This window comes from Coturnix japonica, chromosome 4, assembly GCF_054131305.1.
Source record: "Coturnix japonica strain WE chromosome 4, WE-NBRP24, whole genome shotgun sequence".
NCBI classification, from domain to species: Eukaryota; Metazoa; Chordata; class Aves; order Galliformes; family Phasianidae; genus Coturnix; species Coturnix japonica.
In genome coordinates, this window is record NC_140666.1 from 83344334 (window position 1) to 83357353 (window position 13020).

Consider the following 13020-nt stretch of genomic DNA (forward strand, 5'->3'; position numbering starts at 1 on the left):
TTCTGGAAATCAAACGTTAGTTGTGTATAAAAAGAAGTACGACCGTTTTGAGGTAACTGAAAAACACAAACATTGACCAGCTCAGAGGGCTGTCACATCACAGACATCAATCACATCTGTTAAAGAGATTCCTTTTTGGGAAAGATTTTGTAAATCTAGGAACTGCAGTACAGATTTGGTAAGAGATTTTCCCCAGATAACACAAACTTATTGGTAGCAACAGGAAAAAAATCCATTAATGCTACAATTTTTGTCTTTCTACTGTTCATCAGGCCATGCTTTTACCTTCTCAATTACCCTTCAACTGCTTTCCCCTCAGTTACTAGTTGGTTAGCTTTGCAAGCATCTCTCGTGAGTACTCCAGCATGAGAAGGGCCAGATAATTTACAGGTGAAAATAACATGCAGCTATCATCTTTTTATTGCACTCACTGAAATTTATCAAAGACAATAAACCTTGAGCAATATGCTGCCAGAAACAACCTCTCTATCTCAAATATTAGTTTATTATTATCTGTTTTGTTGTGTAAAGCACAGTAAGCTTATAGTAGATGAATACTGGATAGTTCTATTTCTTTAATGTTTGGAAGCCTATATATCACAGTGTTGAGTAATGTCTGTACTGGATGTAAGTAATACTTTGTAATGTGTGTCCACAATGTCATTCTCATAAAAAATATCTGAACACATTCTCTGTATGACATTGAATTTCAGTTTTCCTGATTCCCCAGTGTTTAAGTTGAAAAAGAAGGATCCTGGCTGTGCATGAGATTGACTGACTCATATTAGGAGTATGTGCTGACTGGCATTATCTCTGCCTTTTGAGAGACTCCTAATGCCCTTAGTCTGCTTCTGGGGGCATATTTTCCCTGCTCCTTGACACTTAGCTGTGGCTGGGAACAGGTCAAGTTGCCTCGAGAGCAGAAGAGAATGTGTAAGAAAGCTCAAGCATAGGATCTGTGAACACAAACAGCTTTCAAAATTTGTTAGTACAAGAAATATCATGAATTAAATGGAGAAGTACCTGCAGAAAACAAGCCTTTCCAGTGTGGGTGCATGATAATAAATATGAGCTGTTTAGGGGAGGTCAGAAAAGGATTGGTAAGGAAAGAAAGAAAAGTTCTTCTTTCTGGAGAGAAGGAAGGGAAGGAACATCAGCCATGCCATGCTTGAGACTCCTCGGGATAAGGATTTATTTTAAGGTGAAACAAACATTTAAGGAAGAAGATAATATTTGATGAAAAGATAAAATAGCTTTCACCTCCTGAGAGAACTGTGTAATAGCATGTACTGATCTTGCCTACTTCTAGGCAGAATATGCATGTTTTGCAGATGCTGTCTGATTAATTTACAGCACTTCAGATATCAGTGCTAGTCCTCTCAAGGGGTCTAATCAAAATGCCATGAAAATGAAAGAAAATATCCCTACTGACTTTACTGGGATTTGGATCAGCCAAAACTGAGTCCCTCTTTCAACCCTGCAGTAAGTGAAAATTCTTCTAGCCATTTCAATAGGGAAAAAACGTCCTAGGATATTAGGATACAAATAGGAGAATACATTGCTTCTACTATTTACAGTCTATGTTGCAGACACCAGCTAGTATTTTCACGTAACACTGCCGATCATCTCAAAGAGGTACAGTTAAGGCTATTTTCCCTTGTACTTATTAAATTACATGAGCAGGATGTTGCAGAAAAATCAGATGCCATCCTTTTCTTAGAAAGATCATAACATGCATCTGTATCAGTAACTGATAATACAAACAAGATCCATTCAATTTAGTAGGACTTTTTTCCACCACATTTATCAAAATAATCTTCCATTAAATTATTTTCCTCTCAAAAAATAAACCAATGACATTTGACATTTGGAGATTTTACTCACAGTTGAGTGGGCATGTGTGAGACATACAGGCTGAACCAACACAAATGAGAACGATGAAGAGTAATGCCAAATTACACCATGTTCTTGCAAATGGAAAGCTCAAAAACAGGTTCCTCTTGCTATCCATGTCAGAGGAATAAAGGAGCAGAACAGTGAATATGGAGTGGCTATTCTGATTTTACAGAAGTAAGCTTTTCAGTAGGTGGGGTTTGTAATGGTCATATGATGGGCCTGATATTGCAATTCTAATTAAAGCAAATAATTCCACTGAAAACAAAGTATTTACATAGAGAAAGGCACAAACATTGCATGATATTTTCTGTACTAGAGCATGCCTCTTGTTATCAGAGCAAAATCTTGATTCTAACTGTCAGTTGGAAGAAAAACTGCCTGGGATGATTCAGTTTGATGCAAAACTTTTTTCCCTTCAAAATGAATGGAAGCAGTCCATTTTTACTGAAAGCCCTATAAAATCTGTCCTTATGTAAAATACACTTGATGAAGGATCTCTATGGATGCGGATCATTTTTAATAGATTTAATTGAAGATATTTAATAAAAAGAAGGGGCTTTAATAAACAAAAATGGAGCTATTATCTGGAGGGCATCAATCTGATGGGAAGAGTATTAAAAAGCATTTAAGAAGATAAAGAGAAGCAGTGTTTGCATTCAAACAAGGAATAACAGAAATAAACATGTAGTTTTGAATGTGAGTATCCATGATTTAAAGAATCAAGATAGATTTAAATAATTAAGTAAATGTGTTTTCCAGGCAATTCAAATTGAACTCTGTTTTAATATCAGCGAGGTCACAACACTGGAACAAGAGCATTTATATGTACTTACTATTTGTTTTTATGAGTTTTTAAGGCCATAACAGACTCTTTGAGATCAAAGGTGAAGGCTGGCCTGCTGCAACTAGGAATCACACATCACGTAACGAAGGAACCCACGTTCTTCAAAATATTCCCAGTGAAAAACAAGTCCAATATTATGTTCCAAGCATTATAACATACAGTGCAATAAACACAAAGATTGTAAATAGCCAAATTGCAAGTCAAAGTGTAATTTCTTTCCTGGAAGAAAATCACATGTGGGAATATACTGGGAACAATCAACGTAAATTCTTTTCATGGCATAAAATTAATATGATGCAGAAATAAAATATATGGAAATGAACTCAGAATTTCCTCTAGACTAACTTTTATCATAACATTCTAATAAGAAGAAACCAAGTGCTTTCATTTGTTTTACTCTAAAAACAGAAGGCTAATAATGAGTGAGGTCCCTTACTCCACTTGTTCACAGAAACACGAATTAGGAGCTGCAAGAGGGAAATGAGACTGGAACAGACCTTTCTCTCTTGCTTCCTGAGTGGCCTTGGAGACATTATGATCTCTCTCAAAACTTTGGTTTTCTAACCTGAGAAATTTATTTAGAACATATTCACCTTATGAATGAAAAGTACACAGTGTTTTATATATATATATATATATATATATATATGGAGGAATGGCTTTAAACTAAAAAAAAAGGGAGAGTTAGATTAGATGCCAGAAGGAAATTTTTTATTCAGAGAGTGGTAAAACATTGCAATAGGTTGACCAGAGAAGCTGTTGATGACCCATCCCTGGAGGTGCTCAAGGCTGGTTTGGATGACACCTGTGCACCCTGAGGTGCTGGAACTAGATTAACTTCAGCTACTATGAGCTCTACATTGCTCCTCAAACCTACTTCATTCTGAAAGAAAATATTATTCTCCCAGGAGATGGAAAACTATTTCATAGAATCATAGGATCACAAGGTTGGAAAGGAGCTATAAGATCACCTAGTCCAACTGTTCTCCCATTACCGTTGCTACCACAGGCCACTAAACCATCTCTCAGAGCTCCTCATCCAGATGCCTCTTGAACACTGTCAGGGATGGTGACTCCACCACCTCCCTGGGCAGCTATTCCAATGCCTGACCACTCTCTGCGAGAAAAAGTTCCTTCTTATGTCTAATCTAAACCTCTTCTGGTACAACTTGCAGCCATTTCCTCAAGTCCTATTCTATTCAATCAAATAAAAAAGTCTAATAGAGTAGAAAGTAGTAACTTGTTGAGAAGTCAAGTCTGATTCACTTGATACCCACTTAACTGAATAAAGGGCTGTGTCTTGTCATCATATGGATTAGTACTTTTGAAATCTGATGATTTTTGTCTGGCCTGTAGTTCACAATGTTAGGTTTGCAAAGTGTAATGCTCCTACCATGAGTCATAAAGGCTCTAACTGTGTGCGGTTTGAAGTGATGGCCTTAGTCAGGATTCTAATTAGAGGAAGTTCCTACTGAAGTCATTAATCCTAAGTGGTAAGTGGCCAAGCCTGGAGATCATATGTACAAAAACACCGCAATATTTTGGGGATCACAAACCTATTATGAAATTTTCTATTTCACAGAAAGAAGTCAAATGAATTTTCCATGAGAAATCATAATCACCTGTTTGGTTCAGAAATATTTACTAAAGCTGAATTCCGTATAAAAAGATTTTATTTTGTTGGATAAATTCCCAGCAAAAATATAATGTAGCAAGTGAGCTGATATAGAATGTTTTAAGCTATCCCAGAGAAAGGTTTTTGCCTTATCACTGACATCAGCTATGCTCTGTTTTCTCCTCCATCTGAAAGAGTTTAATAAGAAGCCTAACATCCACGATTTTCTAATGGAGTTACTGCTTCTTTGTCTTTATGTCACCTCTCCTGGGCTGAGAAGAGCGATGCTCTGAATATTAATTTTTACAAGTATTTATTTTGGCAGCAGTGAATTTAGCTGAATTTACCCAGTCTTTGCTCAGTGAAAAATGATTATTTTCAAACTGGATTAGTTCCCTGATGTAATTCAACACATGAATGCATAAAGAGTTATGCCAGTACAGTGCAAGAGGCAGAAAATAGGTGCCTAACTGGAAACTGTTTAAGAAAGCAAATGGTCAAGAAATGTGAATGGATTCAACACCTCTACCTGTGGTCTCCATATGAGACCTCTGAAGTTTTATATCCCTGTAGTCACTTATGCAGAATGAATACAAAAGAAATTAATTACATGGAATAGCAGCACGTTAGACTTCATTGCCAGAAGTGGAAATGAGTAATCGAGCTACACAGCAGTACAGAATCAGTTCTGTCAATGTAGTTTGTTAGTACACAGCACATACAGGCAACAATAGGCTAATAGTACCAATGTCTTCATGATTTTTTAAAGCTGATTCAATCCACTGGCTGCATCAGCTGAAGTCAGGGTGTCACTAAGGACAAAGAGATGGGAAAAGATGACAGAGCATGTAAAAGTAAAGGACGGGAACTACTTCAGGCAGTGTAGCTACCGATTGGCAAATCTTGGTCTGGTTACTTGCAGTATTAGATCAAAACGAGGTAGTCAGTTTACTGCCATTTGCCTTCCATCCCACTGCTGTGACAATCACTTATGTCCTCAAAGCAAGAATACTTGATCCTGTGAGTCATATTCTAAACTGTGCTTCCTGGTGCTGACAGGAACTTTCATTTGGAAGGAGAAAAGGAGAAAGAAAATTATAAAACAGTTTAGAAATGGAACTTTCCCTGTAACTGTCAGGTTCATTTTAGGACATTGTTCCCCCATCTTTAGCTGCTACCCAAGCAGTTACTCAACTCTCCTGATCTTTTTACTTGCCTCTTTTCTGGTGATAACTACAAGAAATTTGGGCTTAAAATAATGAATGAAAAATGTCAATACTGTAAGAAAAGTCTAGGAAAGCTACAAGAGCATGTTAGAAAACTGATAACTTCATATTTAAAACAATTCACTAAAAAGTTGCAAACTGTGTAAAATGAGCTGAAACTCAATGTACCTGCAGCATCTTGGCTGATTCCTCCAAGAAATCGTCCATGTTCTGATTTTCTGGGTTAAATTTGTTAAGCTGTTGGATTATTATCGTAATATGTTTCCCGTGGCTGGCCATCTTCACCATGGAGAATCCTATAAATATAGAAGATGATTAATTTTTCATGCCTTCTTCAGTTGTAGCATAATGTATGTTGATAGGCTCATAGAGGAAACACACTGAAGTCATGTACAAGAGAACATTTAGGTCAAGCTTTCAAAAATCACAGTTATTCACAACTGGAAGAAATAAGAAAACTGTAGAAATGTCAATAAAATACAAGAGATAATTACATATTTTTTATTTTGCAAATAGCTCAGGATCACAGAATCACAGAATGACCCGGGTTGGAAGGGACCTCAAGGATCATGTAGTTCCAACCCCCCTGCCTGGCAGGGCCACCAAACATACACCTTTACTAGATCAGGTTGCCCAGGGCCCCGTCCAACCTGGCCTTGAACACCTCCAAGGACGGGGCATCCACAACCTCCCTGGGCAGCCTGTTCCAGGGCCTAACCACTCTCCTAGTGAAGAACTTCCCCCTAACATCCAACCTAAATCTTCCCTCTTTTAACTTAAAACCATTTCCCCGTGTCCTGCTATTGTCAGCCCTTTCCAAGAGTTTACTCCCCTCCTGGGAGTAAGTTCCCTTCATGTATTGAAAGGCTGCAATGAGGTCCCCCCTCACACCCCGCCATTACAGCCCCTCACACCTCCACGGTCCCACCCGCAGCTCCTCAGTGCCGTGAAGAACTACCCGGCAGGAGGAAAGATGGCGGACATTGTTTGCCGCCGTTGCTGAGCAACGCAGTTAGGCTGCGCTCTGCTCTCGCGCTGATCATTAGGCCTAGCAGTGAACGCTACGCGCTCAGACAAGCTCAGCTGTGACAAACAGGCTCGGCGTCCTGAGCGCAACACGCTCAGCATCGCTCATAGGAAGAAGACTACAAATCCCGGCATCCCCCGCGCCGACGCGCTCCGCATGCCACCTCCGGTTCGCCGCGCGGCACGCTGGAGGATGTAGTCCCGCACCCCTCCTCGTGTTACGCAAATGAGCGGTTCAGTAGGCGGGGCGAGCGCTCTGCAGGCCGCCCCCAGCCGCGCTCTGATTGGTCAAGGTGTCAGTGGGCGGTGCTGAGTGGCAGCGTGGCCCAGCCCCCGCGCATGCGCAGAGCGGGCGCTGCTGTTGTGCGGGCGGGCAATGCGCGCAATGTTTTGGGGGCGGGCATTGAGGCGCCGAGCGCTCCGTGCTGCCGGTGCCGGCGGCCGGTCGCTGCGCTGAGGCGGCGGAGCGCAGCCTTCGTTCGGCCGGGCCGGGAGGAGCAGCCTTGTGGAGAACAGCAGGACTCGCCCCGCTCCACGAGCAGCCCACGGGGCCCCTGTGGCCGCAGCCGGCGGGCGGCGCGCTCCGAGCGGCAGCGGGGATGATGAACAGGTTCCGAAAGTGGCTCTACAAACCCAAGGTGAGCGGCGGGGGAGGTCAGGGGGGACGGGGTGGGTCCGGGGGTCGCTGGGGGCTGAGCGCTGTGCGGGCACCTGGCGCCGGGCTCGGCTGTGAGCAGCCCCGCAGCCCCGCAGCCCCTCGGCGATTCACCTTATGGAGCGCTCGGTTCAATTTTGTCCTGTCACCGCCAGCCGTCCGCATCGCAGCGCTCAGCATCGGCCCCGTCACCCTTTTCCCGAAAAATAAAGGGAAAAGTTGAGCTGAGGCTGCGGAGCTGGTGGCGGCGGGGCGGGCAGGAAGAGCCGGTCAGTGCGTGTTGGACGCGGTGATGTGACGGAGATACGAGGTGGAAATAGAGGAGGGATGGAGTGAAGTGATGGCAGGAAAGGTTGGAAGACTTGTTGGGTTTTTATCGGCGAACTTTGAGTGACTGAATGAAGTGTGCGGGGAATTGCAAGTGCGGCTTTGGGGCGCGATTTCTGGATCCGAATGGATCGGGTTTCACCTTAATAATGGAGAATGATCTCATGTAAATCATCTTTCTAATAGAGATTTTGGCTCTTTATGGTAAGACTTGCTTAGCGCTATGCAGTACCTTGCTGGGCTCGGTGCTCTCAGTACCCAGTGTGTGCACTGGGCAATATATGCCTTTATTTCTATGGGGCTGAGCCGTGCTGGGGATCTTCCCACCCCGTTGTGTGCTGCTGGCCCCACCTCGCACTGTCATCTCATTGCACTGCAGGCAGCAGCAGGGCCTTCCTGATCCGGAAAGCAAATGGGATCCTGGGCTCCATCAGGAGAGGGGTGGTCAGCAGGGATAGGGAGGTGATTGTCCCTCTCTACTCGGCTCTTGTGAGGCCCCATCTGTTGTACTGTGTCCAGGTGTGGAGCCCTCAGTACAAAAAAGACATGGAGATTTTGGAAAGGGTCCAGAGGAGGGACAGGAAGATGATCAGGGGGCTGGAGCACCTCCCCTATGAGGACAGGCTGAGGGAGTTGGGCTTGTTCAGCCTGGAGAAGAGAAGGTTGCGCGGTGACCTCATTGCAGCCTTTCAATACCTGAAGGGAACTTACACCCAGGAGGGGAGTAAACTCTTGGAAAGGGCTGACAATAGCAGGACACGGGGAAATGGTTTTAAGTTAAAAGAGGGAAGATTTAGGTTGGGTGTTAGGGGGAAGTTCTTCACTAGGAGAGTGGTTAGGCCCTGGAACAGGCTGCCCAGGGAGGTTGTGGATGCCCCGTCCTTGGAGGTGTTCAAGACCAGGTTGGATGGGGCCCTGGGCAACCTGATGTAGTAAAGGTGTATGTTTGGTGGCCCTGCCAGGCAGGGGGGTTGGAACTACATGATCCTTGAGGTCCCTTCCAACCTGGCTCATTCTGTGATTCTGTGATTCTGCTCCAGGGAGCTGCTTGAGGTGCAAGCAGAGTTGTGGTCTGCTGAGACTTTGTTTGGAAATGGTCCTGGTTGGTTTTGAGAGCAGTAAGTGCTGCCTTGAATCTCGTGTTCAGAGTGGTTCAGTGTCATAGTGTGGTTTTCAGAAATAGCCTTGTTTTTGTTTTCCTTGTTTGCCTATTGAATTCTTATGGATAACGTAGTTAAATGAATAACAATGACATGTTTCAAACCTTGGCGTGTTTTGGTAGTGTTTGAGATGGAGGAGTTCTTGTATAGAGACTTCCAGTTCTTGGAGGGAGCTTATAAGCAAGTCTGACTTTACTGATGTTGCTTAATTATAATCTTGTTAGGCACTGCAGGTGCCAGGTATGTTTTATCAGTTAGATACTGCAATTGCATGTGTAGGAAACTGCTTCTCTTGAGGCTTTCCAGATGCTGGTATCATGTAATAGACTTCTGCATGGCAGCATATATTGCTGGTTGTTTGTTGTTTGGTGGCATCCAGAGGGAACTTCAAAGGCAGTGGAGGAATGGGATTGGGAAGGAGCAGGAGGTGACGAGCTCAGAGCACAGTGCATTCACAGCACAGTCCATCCAGAGAGCTCAGTAAATGCTCTGAATTGATCCCAGGGAAAACTACTTGATAGTCCAATATCCCAAAAGTATTTGTGTAAACTGTTTCAAATAATATTTTTACATAGGGGAGACTAAGAAATGAAACAGAGCAGGTATTGCTTAGCAGGATGTCATTACAAAGCTATCAGTGTAATTGTCAAGTTGCTGTAAGAGGCAGGGACCTGCATCGGGACACACACTGACATTGAAACTGCTGCATCTGTTTGAATGTAGCGAGGATGTGAGAGGAAATGTGAGTGTAGGGAAGTGCAAAGTCCTGGCTAATGCTGGGGCATGACTGTCCTGCATCGTTATTCTCCTGCTGTCTCACCCCGTTCTAACTCTCCAGGTATGGCTGGACACCCAGATTTAATAAACCGGCTCTAATGCTGATGGTTGAGGTAAACAAAGAGTGAAACAAATAAGAGCGACATGATGCACGCAGCTGGTAGGAGGCTGCTCTCAGCTGAGATCATAGAGGCAGAGCAGAGAGATGAGGCTTTGTTTTCCAACTCCTGTGCTACGTAGGTTGCAATCTAATTTCTGAGTGCTTTCTGTGAGATGAATCTGCGGGCCACAAACAGGAAACAACGTGGTGAGCTTTTGGAAAGGACTTAGTGTTCACTTCTGAACCAGGAGAAGGTGCAGAGCAGTGACTGGAAGCAGCTCAGGGCTGACGCTGTGTGCTGTGACTGCCTGGGGATGCTGCAGGCACCCCACTGCCTCCTTGGCACAGCTGCTGCTCCGAGAAAAAGGGCGACTCCTAAATCCAAATGTTTGAATACAAGCACAGATAGAATAGAAACATTTCCTGTCACTCCTTATCCTGTGCCTTTTGCTGTCGGAACATTCCACAGGTGCTAGGTCAGAGCCTGCTCCCAGGCAGATGTGAGCATCCCACAGAAGGATGGGAACAGGCTGCTTTTGTGCAGTTATGAAATGCTTTTGATAACCAAAGTATTCAGAGCAACTCCTAGGAATGTTGCTGTTTGAGGCTGGAGAATAGCTGGAGCTAAGAGCAGGTAACTTGTTACCGGGGTCAGTGTTGAGCGGAGCTCTGATTTATCAGCATTTTTAAAGAACTGTTCTGTATTTGAATAGGGGGGAAAATGTGTTTCCAAGCAAGACTTAAAGATATTTTAATTGCTTAGTATAAGACTGCAGCATCTTTGATGCTCACTTTTTGTGTTATTCTTTTGGGGCAATAAGAGCCAAGAAATATGTTTTTCTTGAGATTTCAATTTCTTTTTTTCATTTCAGTTGTTCATTCACCACCCTGTTTTATTTATTTATGTTTTTTGCTCTCGTCTTCTTTTCCTATGTGATAGTAGGCACATCTTGTGATAAATGTTCAAGAATTCCTTACGTTCTCAGCACAAAGCTCATGCTTATAGGTAGCAAGTGCCTTGTTTCATGCATGCTTTGTCCCACTCAGGTGTTCACCAGGCTGGCAAGAGCCTGGGGGCCTGATGCTGTTTTTTAGCAGCCCTTCTGCTTGGGGTGACTTAAGAAGAAGACGCTGTGCAAAGAAGAACATGCATCAGGCATTGCCTAACGTAGAAAAGGGAGACCCAGTGGCAATAAAAAATAGGTAATCAAATACCTTCTGGGAGCTTCAGCCTTGTGCAGGGATAAGGTGGTGGTGGTGGTGCTGTTTGCTTTGTTGTTTGTTTGTTTAAGAGCAGGTAAGTACTGGGCTTTAAAAGTTGCATTTAAGAATGTTGTCTTGCTTAGGGAGCATTCTCAGAGTTACTTTAGAAATAGGAAATAAATATTAGGAAAAATAGGCAGCATTGATTTTTCTTTTTGGAAGGAGGAGGAAAGATGTTAGGGATTTCTGAAGGGAAGAAAAAGTTCTATATAGAAGATGAATAGAAATATGAACTATGGAGGAAGAGAAGACAGTAAAAATTAGTCTCAAGGATGTGCTTAACACACTGTGAAGAACACTTTTAAAGTTGATTCAGTAGAATGAGATGTAGGAAGGGTTATTTTAAGCTGTGTTTTCATTTCTCACCATTTCAGCCCATCATAAAAAAGATGAAGCTGCTGAGGTAGCCATGCAATTATTGAGACAGGTTTTGAGTGAATGAATGGAAGAGGTAGGAGCAGTTTACAGAGTAATAGTTGGAAAGCAGCATTTTGTTTTAGCTGTGACTTGTACATCTTAGAAGTGAAATATTTACTGCTCATGGGAGAGAACCAGAGTGACTTGAGGAAAAGTGTCTTAGGAGAACCTGAAGGAAGAGTGAAAGAAAGAAATATGATTAGTAGCACAAATTTGGTGCTGTATGATAATCCAAGTTTCTGCACCACGCTGTTTGTGATCAAAATCTGGTACTTAATGCCACGTGTATATTAACATCTAATGGCTTCCAAACCTGGAAGGATCAGGAATCTGTACTATCTGGGGAAACAGCGCTGGAGATGCTCACTGTTTTTAAATCAGCTCTTTGATCTCGCTCAATTACCTGCTTAATTCTTCTTGTTACTACTGTCTGATCAGAGGCTGCAGCTATTGAACTGCAGCGATCAGCAGTATTGATAGGAATCCTGTGGAAGGCAACCAATAAATCAGCATATGTTATTCTGGCTTCACAGTTCTGTGTGCTGAACAGCTTCATTTTCAAAGCACCATCTAGTGGTTTGAATTCCGGTGTGGAAACTAATAATTTTTTGCTGTTTGTTCTGCAGCTCAGTAGCTAACTTAAAATAATTGCAAGTCATATTATTTCTTAGCCTTGGTTTACCTGTATCTGAGAAAGTCAAGTAGGTAAACTGTTGCAGTTGTCTGCAAGAGATTTGTTTGTCTGTACTTAGTTACTTGGTGGTGAATAGAGTCAAACCCAGCTTTATTGATAACCTGAATGAGGGGATTGAGATTGGGACCGGAGGGAATGGCCTCAAGTTGTGTCAGAGGAGATTGAGGTTGTGCATTAGGAATAATTTCTTCTCTGAAAGAGTGGCCAGGTAGTGGAGTGGGCTGCCTAGGGAGGTGGTGGATTCACTGTCCATGGAAGTGTTCAAGCAACACTTAGATGTTGTACCGAGGGTCATGGTTTAGTGAGGGAATATTGGTGGTTGGACTGAGTGATCTTGGAGGTCTTTTCTAACCTTGCTGATTCTATGATTACTTTGATATGAGAGAAATGCATACACCTCGCAAAATGACTCTTCTTATGTGGGCTGATGTGGGCAGGGTTACAGTCTATCAGACTGAAGGTCCATCTAGCCTGGTGTCATGTCTGGTGGCTCTCAGTGTCCTGTAACAGATGCCTTGGGGGAAAAGACGAGATGAATGGAAAGTGATACGTCCCCTGGGCTTTTATTTCTTTTCAGCTTATGGTAGTCTGCATCTTAGTTGTGTGCTGAGCTACAGATTGTGCCCTTATAATCCAATAGCTTGGGAACATTCTTCCTTAGTATCTAATCATTTTTCAGTCCATTTATACTTCTGGCTGCCACAATGACTACTAGCAATGAGTGCTTAAAGTGAACCTCATTCTAGTGACGTGTGTGTTTTCAGGTGTCCATCAGTGTGACCCGATGTGCTCCTTGTCCTGCAGATTCCATTCTGCTCTTCATCTTGGATTGCATTGATGTGGCGGTAGCAGATTGTAGAGAAAAATTCTTTTCCATTTATATATATATACTTAGAATACAATATGTTCTTCCATGTTATTTAGAAGAATGATGATACAAAGAAAAAAAAAAAAAAGAAAAGAAACAGCATTGAGCCATAGTCCTTAAGCTCAAGTATTTTAGAGTGCCCAAAGAATTCT

General features: G+C 42.8%; 2 protein-coding genes across 10 annotated transcripts in view; one reads left to right on the plus strand and one right to left on the minus strand.

Annotated features, from left to right (window-relative positions):
• Nucleotides 1-6833, minus strand: part of CFAP99 (cilia and flagella associated protein 99) — a 43025-nt gene extending 36192 nt beyond the window's left edge. For 3 of the 6 annotated variants that reach the window (XR_014945533.1, XM_032444086.2, XM_015862665.3), the window contains exons 1-2: nucleotides 6540-6709; nucleotides 5750-5877 (exon numbers count right to left, since the gene is read on the minus strand). Coding sequence is in view for 4 of the 6 variants with exons in the window: in XM_032444086.2 (XP_032299977.1) it covers nucleotides 5750-5877; nucleotides 6540-6624 (213 nt within the window). In the remaining 2 variants the exon portion in view is untranslated. The other 3 variants (XR_014945534.1, XM_015862664.3, XM_032444085.2) reach the window with 2 other exon arrangements.
• A 113-nt stretch (nucleotides 6834-6946) lies between these two features.
• The window catches only part of ZFYVE28 (zinc finger FYVE-type containing 28), a 121097-nt gene continuing 115023 nt past the window's right edge, over nucleotides 6947-13020 (plus strand). For 2 of the 4 annotated variants that reach the window (XM_015862850.3, XM_015862852.3), the window contains exon 1: nucleotides 6958-7245. In XM_015862850.3, coding sequence (XP_015718336.2) covers nucleotides 7207-7245 — 39 coding nt within the window. In that variant the 5' untranslated portion in view covers nucleotides 6958-7206. Of the gene's footprint in view, nucleotides 7246-13020 lie in introns of all 4 variants that reach the window. The other 2 variants (XM_015862851.3, XM_015862849.3) reach the window with 2 other exon arrangements.